The 17,494-nt window shown below is 65.9% G+C and overlaps 1 protein-coding gene across 3 annotated transcripts; it reads right to left on the reverse strand.

Annotated features, from left to right (window-relative positions):
- Window positions 1-135: 135 nt before the first annotated feature.
- BIK (BCL2 interacting killer) lies at window positions 136-16,301 on the reverse strand. Of its 3 annotated transcripts, none has more exons than XM_062202736.1 (5): window positions 16,258-16,301; window positions 4,871-5,042; window positions 3,705-3,803; window positions 3,253-3,346; window positions 136-229 (listed from the first exon to the last, which is right to left on the reverse strand). In XM_062202736.1, exons 2-5 carry the CDS (start codon window positions 5,038-5,040, stop codon window positions 215-217), a joined length of 378 nt encoding a protein of 125 aa, XP_062058720.1. In that variant the 5' UTR covers window positions 5,041-5,042; window positions 16,258-16,301; the 3' UTR covers window positions 136-214. The 3 variants fall into 3 exon arrangements, with proteins under 3 accessions (XP_062058720.1, XP_062058718.1, XP_062058719.1); XM_062202734.1 differs by lacking the exon at window positions 136-229 and adding an exon at window positions 2,577-2,989; XM_062202735.1 differs by lacking the exons at window positions 136-229; window positions 16,258-16,301 and adding exons at window positions 2,577-2,989; window positions 5,332-5,410.
- Between the last annotated feature and the right edge of the window lie 1,193 nt (window positions 16,302-17,494).

Genomic DNA, 17,494 nt, shown 5'->3' on the forward strand with positions numbered 1-17,494 from the left:
TCCTGGCCCCAGGCGGGGAAGCTGCAAGTCAGTGGTCTGCGGTCGTGCGCTGAGCCCAGATCCGGTGCAGGCCCGGGAGAGCTCACCCTGCTCGCGCCGTGGACCGGTGCAGTGTCCAGCGAGAGAGGAAACCTTGTTGTGAACAAGATCTCCGAGTTTGTCTGCAGATGTGTTGTGTAGATGTGTCGCATCCTGCAGTCTCAGTGCCGCTGCGTCAGGCAGACCCTTCCTGTGGGGAGTGGGGGGGGGGGCGCATGCCGTGTCCCGACCCCTCACCACTGGTTGCGGGCAGTACCCCCAGGTGCCCCACGCTCCCCACCCCACCCCACCCCCAGCCTGGCGAGAACTGCAGGTCTTGTGTAGTTCTCACCATGACCTGAGTCAAAACTCACTGCCCCGGGAGCTTCATTTTTTTTAAAGATTTATTTGAAAAGTAAGGCTACAGAGCAAGGAGGGAGACCTTTCATCCACTGGTTTACTCCCCAGATGGCTGCGATCGCTGGGCCTGGGCTGGGCTGTAGGCAGGAATCGGCAAGGGCCCAAGCATTTGTGCCACCTGTTGCTGCTCCTAGGTGCACTAGCAGGGAGCTAGATTGGAAGTGGAGCAACCGGGTCTCGAACCAGCGCCTATATGGGACCCTGGCATTGCAGGAGGTGGCTTATCCCCTTGCTTTGTGTGTGTGTGTGTTTTTTAATTATTATTATTATTTTTTTTTTGACAGGCAGAGTGGATAGTGAGAGAGAGACAGAGAGAAAGGTCTTCCTTTGCCGTTGGTTCACCCTCCAATGGCCGCCGCGGTAGGCGTGCTGCGGCCGGCGCACCGCGCTGATCCAAAGCCAGGAGCCAGGTGCCTCTCCTGGTCTCCCATGCAGGTGCAGGGCCCAAGGACTTGGGCCATCCTCCACTGCACTCCCTGGCCACAGCAGAGAGCTGGCCTGGAAGAGGGGCAACCGGGACAGGATCGGTGCCCCGACCGGGACTAGAACCCGGTGTGCCGGCACCGCAAGGCGGAGGATTAGCCTAGTGAGCCGTGGCGCCGGCCATTTGTGTGTGTTTTTAATATTTATTTGAAAGAGTTACAGAGAAGGAGAGGTAGAGATCTTCCATCTGCTGGTTCACTCTAAATGGCTACAACTGCCTGGGTTGGGCCAGGCTGAAGCCAAGGGCTTCTGGGTCTCCCCCGTGGATGCAGGAGCCCAGGGACTCCAGCCATCTTCTGCTGCTTTCCCCGGGCACATTAGTAGGGAGCGGGATCGGAAGTGGAGCAGTCAGGACTCGAACCGGTGCCCACATGGGAGGCTGGCACTGCAGAGGCTCGGCCTACACACAGCGCGGCCCCTGCTTCATTGTTTAAAAGCTCGTGGGAGGCACCAGTTCCCGCAGCCATGGCCTGGTCCTCTGGCAGCGCTGCGCCTGGGCAAGCACTTAGGCTCACAGCTCTGAGGACAGAACCCAGAGCGAGCCTGGCAATGTGGGGACCTGAGAGGCAGTGGCGGCCTGGACGGGATCAGCCCACCCTCGGACATCCCGGGCCACAGGTGGGGAGGAAGCGGCGAGAGGCCTGCTCACAGTGCGGGTCGGCCACAGGCGGGGCGGGCAGGCCCGTCAGCCATCCTGGGAGCCTTGCCTGTGCTCCGTGGGCTCTGAGCGTGGGTAGAGGCTGGCACAGCGCAGAGGTCACCACAGTGGGCCATGAGGAGAAATCCTGGTGACATTTTAGGTCCCAGGCCACTGGCCCTGTGCTGCCACATCTGTGGGCCCCACGCCTGGAGAACCCTGCCCGTTCTCGGTCTCCAGAGGTCCCGCACGGCCAGGAACTGGGAAGGTGACTGGGTCTTGGTCACAGTGTGCGGAGGGAGCGTGGGTCTCTGATCCGGCACAGCGCACAGGCCGGGCCCCTCCCGCCCCCACCCCACTACCGTGGGCTGTCGCTGTTCTGCCCCAGGGTATGGTCAGTGTCCACCCCGCCTGGGTCGGCCACGTGGCTGCCATGGTGGGACGCTTTAGCACTCAGGCCCCTGGGTGACCAGTGCTGTCTCCACCCTGTTCTTGGGAGGGACAGGCCTCTCATCCTCTCTGCAGAGGTTGGGGAGCAACTGGTGACGCAGAGGTGACAGTGGGCTTCCCCTAGCAAGGCCACCTGCAGAGGCAGCTCCGTCAGCCCCTTACGTCCCTGGGCCATTTCCACTTGCAATCTGGAGCCGACAAGGGTGACAACCAGCTCAGGAGTCGTGTGTGTCAACACTGGGAGGCCTGTCCTGCCACGCGGACGGCAGTGGACTAGCAAGATGTCACAGGTGCCGGATCCTGCAGCTGGCCCCGGCCACCCCCGCCAGGGGCCACAGGCCACTCAGATGCAAGTCCTCCTGTCTCCCACCCTAGGGCCTTTGCACAAGCCGTTCCTGCTGCAAGGTGCTGGCGGCCCACAGGAGATAACCCCTAACCGTGGACTGGGCACCAGGGCAGGACAGGAAGGGGCAAGGCTGCCAGCCGTCATGCAGAATCCCAAGATGGCATCCGCAGGCCTCAGCTGCCCTGCCCCCAAGGAGGACCGGACGCCAGCTGGAAACCAACATTTTATTACGCTCTCCCAGGCCCCGAGAGATCTAGTCCAGTAGACTCTCTGCTGTGGACACCGCAGCCACGGGGGTGTGGCCAGCACTCCCCCCACTGCCTGCTCCTGGCGGGCTGGGTCTCAGCGCCTGCGGGCTGTTAGCCAGTAACGCCCGGAGGTTCAGGAATTCATCTTACAAAAACAAAACCAGCAAGACCTGGGGTACGAAAGCTCAGCAGTCCCAGCACTGAGTTTAAATATAAAAACGGCATCGTCAGGAAACAGCTCAGTTAAAAAGACAGGCGAGGCCAAGGGCCCCGGGGGCTGGCGGGGGGCGGGGGCCAGCCCTGCCCCTCCGAGGGGCCTCACTGCAGCACGAGCAGCAGCCCCCCGCCCAGCAGCAGCAGCAGCAGCAGCGGCAGCTCCAGGGATGCCTGTGGACGAGGTGGGAGGTGAGGCCCCGGCCCAGCCACACGGGGCGCCTCACCCACAACGGGGAGAGAGGGGAGGGGAGGCCGGCGGGCCGGCTGGGGGTGGGCGTGCAGGCTGGTCAGGGGAGCTGCCCCGAGTGGCAGCTGTCTGGTCTGAGGATTACGTGCACCCAGCTAGCCCAGAGGCCTGCAGGACCAGGCTGGGGTGGGGACAGTGGCAGACCGGACAGGCAGAAGCAGCGCCAAGGGGCCCCTCAAGCTCTCACCCAGGGGCTCCGGAGCTTTATGAGGCTGGCAAGGTGGAGCCCCACGCTTCCGAGAACACCCGTGAAGCCCGTCTGGCTGTAGGCGAAGGCCAGGCTGTAAGGGAACAAGCAGACAGTGCAGGGTCAGGGCTGGGGGCCCGCGGGGCAGGGAGCCACCCCACCCCACCCCCCCACCCCCCGGCTCTCCCCAGAGGGCCTGCCTTCCTCAGCCAGTGTCTCCCTATCTACCACCGCCTGGGCTGTGCCGTCAGCTGGCTGGGGCAGGGGACCCAGGAGCCACCCTCAGGGGCTGGGGCTGGTTAAGGGTTCACGGCCCGCCTGGGGGTGCTGAGGCCAGTTCCTCCCATGGCTTCCTGGGGGCCCAGCCCTGTGCTGATTCCAGGTCTCTACTTGCTGCCCAGGGCCCTCCCCTCCCAGGTGGAAAAACCCTGGGTCAGGCGTGGGCTCCTCACCTGTGCATGGCCACGCTGGGCAGCTGGGCCAGGTGGAGGCCCCGGACGTGCAGGTCCATCTGGTCACCGATGTACGCCAACCTCAGGGCCACCTGGTTACTGGGGAGAAGGCAGGGCTGCAGGCCGCACCCACCCGGGCCTGGGGCTGGCAGTGGGCTCCCGCCTCGCCTTCGGGACGTCCTCAAGACCCCAGCCACAGGTGGACTCTGAGGGCAACTCCTTAAAGGCCCCTCTGCTGGACGAACCATGAGGGGGCCCGGCTGGGGGAGGGGAGAGCTCTGCAGTCCTTGTGGCCGTCCTGGTGGGGGGGGCAGGGGCATGAGTGCTCTCCCTCCACGCCTTGGACGGCCCGGGAACAGTGGCCAAGGGTGCTGAGCCGCTGGCCTCCCTCGGAGTCCCCATCCTGAAACCACCCTGTCATCACCCCTCAGGAGGGAGTGGCTGACAGGCCCCACTCAGGGGCCCTTCTCTAAACAAGTCCCTGAGTGATGTGGTGGGTGTGCACGTGCAGACCGAAACCAGGACCCCTCCCGCACGCCCCACATTCCATCCCAGTGAGCACGGCCCTGCTGGGAAGTCCCGGGCGCTCAGGTGCACCACAGCCCCACCCCTCCATCCCCTGGCAAATGAGGACCCGCCTGACCCTGTCACCAGGAGGTAAGATCACCGCCCCAGGGCTGGCGGGGGGCAGCCGCTGACCAGCCCCATCCCAGAGCCCTGGAGCCGACTCTGGCTGAGGGCCCAGCCCCAAGGGGGGCAGCACCAGCAGGCCAGTGGGAAGGCTGGGCTGAGGGCCCCCTGCTGCCCGGGGCCCCGTCAGGCCTAGGAAGAACCCCTCCCCCCCCTCAGTGGCTCCTCGGGCCCTCTCTGGAATTTCAGGTTTTCTAAGTCTAGATTCGTGTCCCTCAGAGGCCTTCCGCACGCTGCTGGCCACCCTGGCCTCCGTCCAGCTCCCCAGGCTGACCACTTGAGCCGTTCTGATGGCCAGTGCCGTGCCCCATCTCGGGTGTGGACATCTGGAAGCCGAGGGTCCCCCTGGGATCTGAGATCTGGGACCAGAGCCGAGCAGGTGCATTGCCAAGCTGCTGGCCAGGGCACGTCTCTGCAGCCCCACTGGGTGGGCCACTTGCAGCAGTCCCCTCCCCCACAAAGCCACTAGCACCCACCTGCCCTCGAGGCACTCCATGAGAGCCAAGTCCACTGTAGGGTCCACGTCCCCTTCCTCCATGGGGCGGGTCAGGCTGGGAACTTCCGCCGTCAACAGAGGTTCTGGGGCCTGCTCATCCAGGAGGCCTTCCTGGAAGAGGTCCCAGGAGCCAGGTCTGACTTCAGACATCTCTGGGGAGAAAAGACAAGAAGGTTACGGGAGCCCAGGATGTTGTAACATTGGGGCCCGGGGCCAGAGGCCTTGGAGGTGAGCTCAACCTTCTGCCCTCCTGTGTCCCCCAGAGCCAGCACCAAGTCCCTTCTCCTGTGAAGGCTGTCACTGCAGACTGCCCACGGCACGGAGCCCAGGGAGCGCCAGGCTTCCAGCCAGGGCCGACCCGGTGCACGCCGCCCGCCCCACGTCTGTCCGCCTCCCCCCGAGCCCAACAGCATCAGCTCCCCAGGCCTCGCTGAAGCTGACCAGGGGCATTGGCCAGGCTCGGGACGGTGAGGAGAGGTGGCCACCCCGTGCTAGTCCTGCCCCACGCGGGCCGTGCGCCTCTGGGCAGGTGGCTCTGCCTCTCCGCGCCCAAGTGCAGGCGGCCGAAGCCAGGCGCCGACCGGAGAGCCCCGCCCCACCGCCAGCAGCGGGCGCCGAGCCAGCTCCGCGGCAGGGCCTCGGCCTCCCGGCTGGGAACAGCACAGCTGTGGTGGGTGAGGAAACGAGGAAGGAGTCGGGGCCTGCTGGTTCTCCCCGGCCTGTCTGGACGCGTGCACGCGACGCGGCGTGGCTGCAGGCCCGGGCTCACAGCCTCTTCCCTCCGCTGCCCCGAGCCTGGCTGACAAGGCCCCCGCTGCCTTTGGGGTGGTTCTGCGCTTTTTCCGCCGCGACCCCTCCTGTGCTTCCTTTACCCACTGGTTCGAGTCCCGGCTGCTCCACTTCCCATCCAGCTCCCTGCTAACGCACCGGGAAAGCAGCAGACGATGGCCCAAGTGCCTGGGCCCCCGCACCCACGTGGGAGAAGGGAGGGAGGGCTGACGCCGGCGTGGAGCCGGAACTGCCGCAGCCCCCGCCACACGGCCCCGAGGCGGAGTCCGGCCCCGCGTGGGGGCCACCGCGCAGTGCCAACGCGGCCTCCGCTGCACGCGTGCAGAGCCCCGCCACACGGGCGGCCGGCACGTCGAGGCAAGGAGGATTCGGCGCAGCCCCTGCCCAGCCCGGGCACGACCGGAAGCCGGAGCGCTTCGGGCCAGGCCTGCTGGTTCTGACAGCTGTCCCCGAGCACCAGCCGGGTCCCTGGAGAACCCCGCTAGTGCCTGCCCACGGCTGGGGCCCAGGGACCTGCCCTAGCCCGCCACCTGTCGCATCACCACGCTGGGGACCAAGGGCCCAGCACCTCGCCCCAGGCCACACTCGGCCAAGCCTGGTGCGCCATTCCCCGCGGCAAGGCCCTCCAGGGAGCAACAGCTGGGACCCCACGTCGGGAAGGGTGACGGTGGCGCAGCAGCCTGCGGCACAGCCGCGTCCTTTGTCCCACACTGGGCTGAGCAGCCTGAGAGCAAGCACAGTGGCGCTAATGCGACACGGAACCACGAGGCCTGGGTCCGCCCGGGGGCGCCGTCAGCCACTCCACCGTCTCCTCAGCGGTGGACCGGCTTTGATGGCGAGCGCCCGCCGCCGGCTGCTGGGCAGTGAACGAAGAAACCCCCTCCAAGCCCACGAACGCAGGAGGGGAAGGCGGCCGTGTCCCGAGGCCCCGGACATCGCAGACTCGGGATGTGTTCAGATTTCGGCCTATCTGCCCTCCACAGGGGATGGGACCCACACACACAGAGTCCACCTGTGTCGCACGCGCCTCGGACACACAGCCTGTAATTCACGCGACACTCAGGGTGACTGTGTGCATGAAATGTGCACCCTCTGAGCCAGCAGGCTGTGGCATCACCCGGGCACCCCAAGTTTCAAAGTTTGCACCATTTCAGGTCTTTGGGTTCGGGCTGCACAACCTGTACCCCAACTCATTTTCTTGCAGCGACACCTGTGGGGTCTCCTGCACCTGCACTTCCTCACTTCCGGGGCCCTCCCACCACGTCACTGCTGCCTGGCTCAAAGAGGACCCTGGGGCTCAGGGACGTTCACGACTCAGCCGAGGAGGAGAAGAGCCAAGTTCCTCCACCCCCAGGCCAGGGGCGCCTCCCTGGGGGTCCCTGAGGCTGGCACAGACACCTGCACTCACTGTTGGCTTTAGCATCCAAGGAAGGGGGACGGCTGGAAATGCCAACACCAGGCAGGGGCTCCCAGGGACACGGAGGTGACCGCCGGGGTCGTGGGGCTCGCTCCAGGCAGGTTCCCAACAGCACACGGGAAACGCGTGCCGTGCAGGTGGGTGCCCACGACAGCCTGAGAGAAAGCTCCCAGGACAGCCCTGGTCTCCCTCCTAGCGTGGGAGGGAAGGAAAAGAAATGCCCGGAACTCTGAGAGCGAGCCGGCTGCCCAGCCTCCTGAGGCGCCCAGATGCTGATGTCTGCTCCCTTTCTAGGCCCCTAGGAGAGCAGGAGGGGCTGGAGGGATCAGAGGCATAAACACAGCCCTGCAGGCCACAAAGAACCCCCACCTGCCGAACGCCACCTTCCCCACAGGCGCAGAGCGCGCGGGGAGGGGCCCCCACCTGCGGAGAGCACCTGCCCCGCAACACCTCTGACCACCAGGCGGGGTCGTCCGTGAGAACGCGAGTACTCTTCCCGGGTCCCAGGGAGCGCCAGGCGCGCTGGCGGGGCCACCGTTCTCCGCCAGCAGAGGCTGACTTCTCTGTCCCTGGCCCTCCCCACTGCTGGGGGCGGGGGGGGGGGGACGAGGCAGCAGGGCAGGACCCCGCACCCTCAGGACCTCAGCCAATGCCGAAGGAGAAGGCCCAGCGTCGGAGGCCGACGAGCCGGGCGCCTCTGCAGCCGTGAAGGTCCACGGGCGTCCTTCAAAGAGTTCCTGGAAACGAAATTCCGAAGAACTTGGTGGGGGGCCGGCACTGTGGCCTAGCAGGTTAGGCCACCGCCTGCAGTGCTGGCATCCCACATGGGTGCGTTTGAGAGCCAGCCGCTCCACTTCCAATCAAGCTTTCTGCTATGGCCTGGGAGGGCAGTGGAGGATGGCCCAAGCGCTTGGGCCCCTGCACCTGCGTGGGAGACCCAGAGGAAGCTCCTGGCTCCCGGCTTCGGATTGGCACAGCTCCGGCTGTTGCGGCCAACTGGGGGAGTGAACCAGCAGATGGAAGACTCTCTCTCTCTCTCTCTCTCTCCCTCCCTCCCTCCCTCCCTCCTCTGCCTCTCCTCTGCCTCTCCTCCTCTCTCTGTGTAATTCTGAGTTTCAAATCACATCTGCCTGGGGTCCTCCCGGGGGTTCCCACAGCCCCAGTCTCTGCCTCCAACCCACCACGGCTTAGAGCACAGCCCGGGAACACGCGTGCTGGGTGTCTGGGCCAGTCAACGGACCTGTCCAAGGGGCTGTGGCCACTGGGCCGCCCCCGGGGTAGCAGCTACTAGGAGCCACAGTGCGCATCCCTGTCCCCAGAGCAGGCAGATGTTTGCTGCACAAAGGCATCGCCAGAGGCCTCGCCCCCAGGTCTCTGCAGCTGCAGCTCCGGGAAACTGGACTGAGCTGGTTTTCAGCTTGAGGGTTTTTTTTTTCCCCAGTAAATTTGCAAACGAGGAGTTGAAAACCCTTTGTTTGCTGGTGGAACCTCTGCCCATCCATGTGCCCTCCTGGGTGGGGGTGCGGGGCCCATGCTGCCCCTCCTACACTCAGTGGAAAAACCGGCCCCGGCCAGGAGCCCAGCCTCACCCAGAGGTCGGATGCAAATCAGGGGTGGCGCTACCCCCACGCCTGCGGGCACCTGCATGGAGGGCTCCACAGCTCCCGGGGGAGCGGGCAGAGGCCGGCTCCCTCCCGAGGTCAAGGCCAGCAGAGGGGCCCAGACTGCAGCAACTCTGCCGGGGGCGGGGGACGAGGCCCTGGTGGGGACCCTCAAGCCCACCTCGCACCCCGTCTTGCTGAAGCCAAGCCTGCAGGATTCTCACCTCACAGAGGGGCAAACGGGAGTGGAAGGGGACAGACTGGGACCAAGGGAGGCTCGGCGGGGCGGACCCGGCTGAGAAACTGGTCCCCAGCCTTCTCAGAGCTTCCCACCGCACCTCCCTGGTCCCCAGCCTGGCCCTGGACCGCGAATGAGGGCGAGGGGACACAACGTGCCTGCAGCGTGGTCAGCGAGCCCCACCGCCCTTGTAGCCTGGGCTTCCGGCCCCAGCTCTGCCTCTGCTGTGTGACCGCAGGTCAGTCACCAGCCCTCTCTGAGCCATCTCCTGTGGCACTGCCTCCCGCCAGGCTGCAAGCTACACTGTGGCTTACTCCTGCCCAAACAGAATCAACACCCGGCAAGGGAGCCGGAGCAGCAGCCTGGGGCAGCCCGCTCTGCAGCCCAGCGCCAGCAAGTTCACCTCTCCAGGCCACCTGGGCAGTGTCTCTCCGCGTCCCACACAGGCACCTGGCCACCTGCAACAACCCAGCCGCTGCAGGGACCCAGGAGGAGCGGACAGTTTGTAACTCCTGCTTCCTGTTTGGTAAACAGAGCCGCTCAGAGGAGAGGGCGTGGGAGGGACCCTAGTTTGTACCAAGTAATTCTTTTGTGAGCTTGAATTCTGGGGTGGCCCAGAACAGCGAAGTTTCCATAAGTGATGGAGAAATAAGTGGGCAGAAGGTTGAGAGGGAGGGGAAGAAAAATAAATTTCTTTTTTAAAGAACTATTTACTGGGGCCAGCACTGTGATGTAGTGGGTAAAGCCACCGCCTGCAGCGCCAGCATCCCATAAGGGCAATGGTTCGAGTCCCAGCTGCTCCACTTCTGATCCAGCTCTCTGCTATGGCCTGGGAAAGCAGTGGAAGATGGCCCAAGTGCTTGGGGCCCCTGCACCTGCATGGGAGACCCAGAAGAAGCTCCTGGCTTCAGATCGGCGCAGCTGCAGCCGTTGCGGCCATTTGGGGAGTGAACCAGCGGACAAAAGATCTCTCTCTCTCTCTCTGCCTCTCTGTAAGTTTGCCTTTCAAATAAATAAGTCTTAAAAAAAAAGTTTTGGCCGGTGCTGCGGCGCAATAGGCTAATCCTCTGCCTTGCGGCGCCAGCACACCGGGTTCTAGTCCCGGTCAGAGCGCCAGATTCTGTCCCGGTTGCTCCTCTTCCAGGCCAGCTCTCTGCTATGGCCTGGGAGTGCAGTCCTTGGGCCCTGCACCCACATGGGAGACCAGGAGAAGCACCTGGCTCCTGGCTTCGGATCAGCGCGGTGCGCCGGCCGCAATGGCCATTGGAGGGTGAACCAACAGTAAAGGAAGACCTTTCTCTCTGTCTCTCTCTCTCACTGTCCACTCTGCCTGTCAAAAAAAATAATTTAAAAAAGTTTTACTTAAGCAAAAAAAAAAAACCTATTTAAAAAAAAGATGTATTTATTCGCAAGGCAGAGTGACAGATCTTCCTGCTGGCTCACTCCTCAAATGGCCACAGCAGCCAGGACTGGACTAGGCTGAAGCCAGGCCCCCCACCATGGTCTCCCACGTGGGCACAGGGGTCCAAGCACTCGGCCATCCTCCGCCACCTCCCCAGGCCATCAGCGGGCAGCACGCTGTGCCCCACGCCGGCCTCAGGAGGGACTTGGCGCTCGGCCCCTCAGTCCCACCCCTGCAGCACAGCCCTGCTGGCTGGCGCCTGGGATCACACAGGTGCTGGCCTGACGCACCTGAACCCAGGTACAGGCTGAGCCCAGGGCGAGTCCCTCGTGCACAACTCCAGGCCGCTGGGACCTCAGCGTGGCCATGCTCCCGGAGAAGCCACCTTCCCCTCCATCCCGAGGGTGCAGGCCTCCCCTGGAGACAGCGTCCGCCCAGGTCACAGATGGGGACGCCGCGGGGCAGAGCCGAAGGCCACCGCCAGCCTCCACACACGCTGGCCCGGCAACGGCGGGACACAGGCCGCGTTCTCGCCTTCAGGAGCGAACTCAGAAACAGCCTGTTCTGAGGCCTGAAACGCCAGTGTGCCCTGCACTCCGCCCCGGACGGAAGCAGCCGCTTGGCACCTGGCCCCGGGACTGGGCGGGGCGTCTGTCCTGAGAGCCCCCCCCCCCGCCCTTGCAAGTGCCCAGCCGCAGCTCGGCCCTCCGCGGGGCAGGACACTGGCCCCGGGTACAGACGGAAGCCAAGAATGGCATCCGGAGTGGCTGGTCTGAGGTCCCCGCTGTGGCCCCCAGGCCTCTGCCCAAGCTTCCTCACGGCCAGTGTCCAGCAAACTCCCACCCGGACTGGGGCACAAATGCTGCCCCCTCCGAGAAGCCCTCCTGACCCCCACGAGACAAGCAGAGTTCCAGTCCCATGGCTGCCCTGATTCTCAGCACAACGCCACATCCCACTGCCACGCCCCTGCAGGGAGCTGCTCAGGTCTGACTGCAGGCCCCGCCTCACCCTGGCCCCTCTGCGGGCCAGCAAGCAAATGCAAAACCAGCGCCCTGGAGGCCGGCGCTGTGCACGGTGGGTAAAGCCGCCGCCTGCAGTGTGGGCATCCCATGTGGGCGCCAGTTCAAGTCTTGGCTGCTCCGCTTCTGATCCAGCTCTCTGTGTGGCCTGGGAAAGCAGTAGGAGATGGCCAAGTCCTTGGGCCCCTGCACCTACGTGGGAGACTTAGAGGAAGCTCCTAGCTCCTGGCTCCGGCCATTGTGGCCATTTGGGGAGTGAACCAGCAGATGGAAGACCTCTCTGTCTCCCTTTCTATGTAATTCTACTTCTCAAATAAATAAAATCTTTAAAAAAGGAAAGATCACGCAAGAATGAAGCTAAAATTCAGTTCTGGATCAAAAATTGTGAAATCAATTGTGCGCATCATTTCTTCATAGCACACACTTCCCATGACTCCCGAAGGCCACGCCTACTCAGATTTCAGACTTTTCCCACTGAACGCCCTTCTCTTGCCTCTCCTCTCCCGTGTGCTGCGGCAGGCTGGTCGCTGCCCGGCAGGTGAGGCACCGAGCAGGAGGGAGGGGGCCTCGGGGGGCCGCAGGAAAGGCACACAACTGTGTCTCCGCCTCCTGCTCTGTAAACCCACCTGTGGGGGGGCGGGGCCCCCAGGATAGCCCAGGGCAGCAGTGACCGGTGAGGCAGCACTAACCCCTCAGAGCCGAGGAGGGGAAGACCGAAGCCGCTGCCGTGTCCCTGCAGCCGCAGGTCCGCCGGCTGCGGAGTGTCGTCCCTTAGGCAAACGCTCACGGCCCCCAGCTACGGCGGAACAAAACACCGCGGAGAAAGATCCCGGAGCGCACTCGGGTGTCCCCTTTGAACCGGGCAATGGAATCACGGGGTGGGGGGGGACAGACGCCAGCTTTCGCCCGTGGACCAAGCGTGTGCAATGCCTTCTCTGACGGATGCCAGGCAGCCCGAGCCCCAGCAGTCAACACGTGTGTGGCCTGAGACCGTGCGCTGCGTGGCCTGGTCCCCGCACCTCTCCGGCGTGCCCGTGGGATAGCAGTTAGGACGCACGCGCGGAGGCCCTGAAACCCTCCGGGGGCTCTGAGCCGAGGCGCGGCTGCTCTCGGGCGCCAGCTGTCCTGTACCTCCTGCAGGTGCGCCTGTGTGGGGTGGAGCACAGCGCCCGCTGGGGAGGCCGAGGTTTCGGTTTCCATTTCACCAGGCACCGTGGAGTTGAGGCCCCGAGGGTCTGGGTGTGTGCCTGTCTCTCCCTTATGGAAGAAACCAGAGCCAGCACCCAGCCACCCACCCCAGGATGGGGCTGGGCCCACCCATGTCCCAGCTCCTGGGGGCACCGGCTGGACCCCGAGTTCCCGAGCCACTCTGGGCTCGACTGCTCCTCTGTAAAACAGGAGCTGGGGAGAGTTTCTGGTTCACCCTTTCCTGCACCCAGTTAGCAAAACACCCACCAGACGAATCATTGTCTTGACTGCCTTTGAAACGAGCCCGGAAAGGGGCACCTGTCGTCCCCAGCACCACGCCGGGCGGCCGAGGGCCAGGGCCCTGCAGCAGGTGTTTCAGGTGCGCTGGGCCTGAGGCTATGAGCTGCACCTGCTGCGCAAGGCACCCAGAGAGGCAGCCCAGGGCCAAGGTCTCTGTCCTGCCTCCCTAGGTTCTGGGGCTCCCCACGGGCATCACCCCGCCCTTCCCTACACCCCAATCCTTCCCCTCCCAGGACAGAACTGACTGCCACTCGGCACCGCTGAGCGCCCTGGGTCAACCGCGGGGCTGGGCACCTGGCCCATTATGGTCCTGTCCGTGTTTACCTGTGTCTGCCCCGGCCGGCCTGCAGCCTGCGTGGCCTCTGCAGAGCAAGGACCCGAGCACCGGGCAGCTTTCAGCCAAGGGGCGCGGAGCAGGGCTGCGGTGAGCCGGGCGCTGGGCTCGCAGGGCAGGGGCTCGGGGCTGGTGAGCCGGGCGCTGGGCTCGCAGGGCAGGGGCTCGGGGCTGGGCACCACCCCCGCGGGGCCTCGGCGCCACCTGCACAAGGCACAGCCCTGAGAAGGCGGCTGCTGTATGCACTGTATACACTAAGTGCTCACAAGGGCTCATTCGCCGGCCTGGAGAGGGAGGGGCGTAGCCCAGTCTGTCCGTGGGGAATCTCCACACACCCCTCATCCAGCAGCCGCTTCCCGCTCGCCTCAGCCCAGGCCATGGACACACCCGAGCGATGTCGTCTCGGGAACCCTGGCTCCTGCCCCTGAAGTCCCAGGGCCCTCGGCAGAGCCCCCGGGGGCCTTCCTCTGCCACTCGGGTCTGGGAACAGCGTGCGGAGTCCTGGCGCATCCTCAGAGAAAGAGGCTCGCTGTGCAGTGCCTGGCAGGGCCCAGGGCTGCTTTGCGTTGTCACATCCTAATATTGACACTGAGGACAGCAGCTGCCTCCTGTGCCCGCCCTGGGGCCTCCCTGGCAGCTCAGAGCCACCGAGGAGTGCGGGCTGGGACCCACGTGCGCACCTGTGTGCCTTTCCCAGGGCCCAGCCCCCCTAGCCAGCACCAGAACAAGGGGGCGTCCGGGAGGCAGCTACATGCGCCACCCCCCATGCACTCCCACCCACCGCGGGCTTCCTGGGGGCCGGCGATCGTCCTAAGCAGAGGAAAACGGCCGGACTCCTGTGTGTCCACAGCAGGGGCGGCCAGAACCCAGAAACAGGATGCTGTCCAGGGAGGGGCGAGGCCACCACCCGCCGGGGTCCCCTCCAAGCCCCCTCCCCCCGGCTCTCCAGAGAGGCAGCCGGGACGGTCGCTGGCAGCCCCCCATCCCCGTGCAGTCCAGCGGACCCCACCGCTCACTGGAAGCTGCCTGTCTCCGGGAGCTGGCAGGCCAGGTCCGAGCACACAAGGACCAGGATGACCTCACCCAGGCTCTGCATCCTAAGGACAGCAGAGCAAGGGGCCGAGGAGGGGGCAATCATGGAGGACTCCTCAGAGGTGGTGGCAATGGGCTCAAGCAGCAAAGGATAAGAAGTCAGCTGCCCACAGGGATGGCGCTAAGTGTGTCACTCCAGTGACCTGCTACTCCCGCGGGAAGCCCCACATCCCTGGTGCTTGGGGAAACATTCCCGCCAAAGGACAAGCCACCGCAGACACCACGGGGTGCTCACGTGAGCAGGGCGTTCGGACTAGGCACCCCAGCCCGCAGCCCGTCCCCTGGACGCATCAGAGCACAGTGAGGAAGACCCATAAAACCCAACCCTGGCCAGACTGCGAAGCCGGCACCGCCGAGCGTGCCACAGCCCCGGCGCCCTGGGGCCCAGGCCTGGCAGGGCTTCACCGGCAGCATCTCACACCCACTGCGACGCCCCGGGAAGTGGAAATGGAACCCGACTGCGGGGTGCAGAGCGGGTGCGCCTGGGACCCCGCCATGTTGCAATCCCGGTGGCCTGAGAGGAGGCGCCCGTCTATGGCCACGGGCGCCCAGACCACCTGGGGACTCCTCCAGCGGGGCATGCACCCCCAGAACTGGGGGCAGGAGCAGAGCCACGGCCAAGTGCAACCAGGTGTGTGCACCTGCCCCAGCCCTGGAGACTGGGATGCAGGCCCAGCCAAGGACTCACCGCTGCCTCTCCTGGGAGGGCCGGGGACACTGGCACCACCCACGAGAGCTTATCCCAGAGCTAAGGAGGCGCTGAATCGGCTCCTAAAACAGGATGGGCTGGTGCTGTGGGTTAAGCTGTCTGCAGCACCGATGGGCACCAGTTCGAGTCCCGGCTGCTGCACTTCTGATCCAGCTCCCTGCTAATGGCCTGGGAAAGCAGTGGAGGACGGCCCAGTGCTTGGGCCCCTGCACCCCCGTGGGAGACCTGGAAGAAGCTCCTGGCTCCTGATCAGCCCAGCTCCAGCCGTTGTGGCCATCTGGGGAGTGAACCAGTGGATGGAAGACCTCTCTAACTCTGCCTTTCAAATAAATAAAAATACATCTTTAAAAGACAATCAAGAAAAAGCAGCTTCGTCAAGAACACACACCTGCTCCGTGCGTTCTTCACCGGGAGACCTGGGGAGCCCATTTTACAGATCGGCCAAACTAAGCCTCAGACAGGCGCGGCAGCAGAGCTGGAAGGCGGCTGCAGGGACGGCCTGGCGCTTACTCAGCTTCCAAAAAAGGCTCTGGGCTCGTGGCTGGGCGGCCCAGACTTCGCTCAGCCTTGGGAGTCCTTCCCCCTTCCTAGAGGGGGCGCGCGGAGGCCCCCGTCCCAGGGAGCTGGAGCGCGCAGCCGGTGAGACAAGTTACAGCCGGCGGCTCCTTCCAGGAAGTCAGGTTTGCAAAGCGACCCCCATCAGGGGCTCCAGGCCTGTCCCGGCCGCGCCCGGCGGGCGGTCCGACCCCCGCGCCGCCGTCCCCCAAGCCCCCCGCGAGGCCGGCGTGGCCCCAGGGACCCTGCCCGGGTTCCAGCGCCAAGCCCGCGAGGTGTAGGGGGCGCCCCTGGGCAGGGGGCACCTGCGCGGGGGCGTGCACAGGTGTGGGCCGGCAGCCGCGCCCGGCTCGCAGCCAAGTTCCTGTTCCGGACTTTTCCGCGCGTCCCGTCATGGAGCCTTGCCCCGGCCCTCCCGCAGGTGCGCGGCCCGAAGGGCACAGGTGCCCGGCGCCATCTTCCCCGCCGCCCGGCACGCAGGGGCCGTGCCCTGGCCGCCCTGGGGCCCCGAAGCCCCGGCCGCGTCCCCGGGAGGCCGCGCAGGAAGGCGGAGCAGGGGCCGCCGCGCACCCGGCCCCGCGCGCGGCCGCCCCACTGCACACACGCGGAGCCCGAGGCACGCAGGGGTCGGGGTCGCGGTGGCCCGGGCGCGGGTCCCCGGGCTTCGCGGAGCCCAGCGCCGAGCGCGGCGGCCCGAGCGCTCCCCGCGGGGCGCGGACTCACCCGGCGGCGGCGGCGGCTCCAGGCGCGGTACCGTCTGCGCTGGCGGCCGGCGCGCCCCGCCCGCCCCGGCCCGCCCCGGCCCGCCCCGCCCCGGCGGCGCCGCCCCGCGCGCTCCGAACGCAGGGACGCGGCGCGTGCGGGCCAGCGGGGCCCAGGGTTCGCGCCCCGCGCCTTGGGCCCGGAGGGCTGCGGTGTGGATGCGGCTCGCGCGCGTGGCGATCACCCCCCACCCCCGGGCCCGGGCCGCGGACGCGAGGCCTGGGGGGCTTCCTCCTCGCCCCCGCCCCCCGCTGCAGCCTCGGGCCCGCGCCGGCCGCCGCACCCCTGCCCCTGCCCCGCGCTCCTGGCCGCAGGGTCCTGCGGCGGCGGTCCACGTGGAGACCCCGGGAGGCGGGGGCGGGGTCTAGATCCCAAGTGCGGAGGGGAGCGAGCGCAGAATAACAAAGTAGCAGTTAGGGTCGCCTGCAGCGCCGCTAGCAAGTTCACCTGTCCGGCTCGGGGGCGGGGCGCCGTGGAGACGCCCCTCCCCCTCCGCCCTGGTACCCTGGCCCTCCTCCCTCAGTGTCCCCGTCTGTGGAGTGGGACGAGGGCCCGTAGCCTGCGCGGGGTCGAGATAAAGCCGAGGTGTAGTTCTGGGGCGTTCTGACCGTTTTCGTGTGTGTAATCTTTTCTTCCCGGGCTCCCAGGCCGTGGCTTGTAGCGCAGGGGGCCTCCCTGTGGGGGGTGGGGGCCTGGCGACCAAATGCATTTTGTAGGTGAAGACATGGAGACTATGGAGGGGCATGGCGGGGTCTCAGGGCCCAGAGGGGTCTCCAGGCGGCAGGCGGGGTGTCCAGTAGGCACTAGCGGTACGGACAGAGGGCAGAGGCCACTCTGGGGACCCAGAGGAGGATGAGTGCGAATGCCTGCCTTTGGGTTCCCAGGGAGCAGCCGGTCACCTGGAGGAAGAGGAGGGAGGAGGCAGCAACACGCATTTGAGTCAGGAGCGCTGGGGTCCCAGTGGGCCGGGCTGGGGGCAGTGGTAAGGTCATGGTGGCTGCAGCGTCTGCTCAGGGCTGGGGCTCAGCGTTTCGCTTCTGTCGTCCCCCTGTGATCCTACGGTGCTGCCCCGGGTGCAGCAGCCCACACGAAGCCCCCGCAAAGAAGGGGTCCCCGCTCAGAGCCCTTGGAGCCCCGAGGCTCTGAGAAGGGGCCGCGTGCCAGGCCGCACCCAGCCTGTCTGTGGGCAGCAGAGGCA

Source organism: Lepus europaeus, chromosome 10 (assembly GCF_033115175.1).
Source record: "Lepus europaeus isolate LE1 chromosome 10, mLepTim1.pri, whole genome shotgun sequence".
Taxonomy (NCBI): Eukaryota; Metazoa; Chordata; class Mammalia; order Lagomorpha; family Leporidae; genus Lepus; species Lepus europaeus.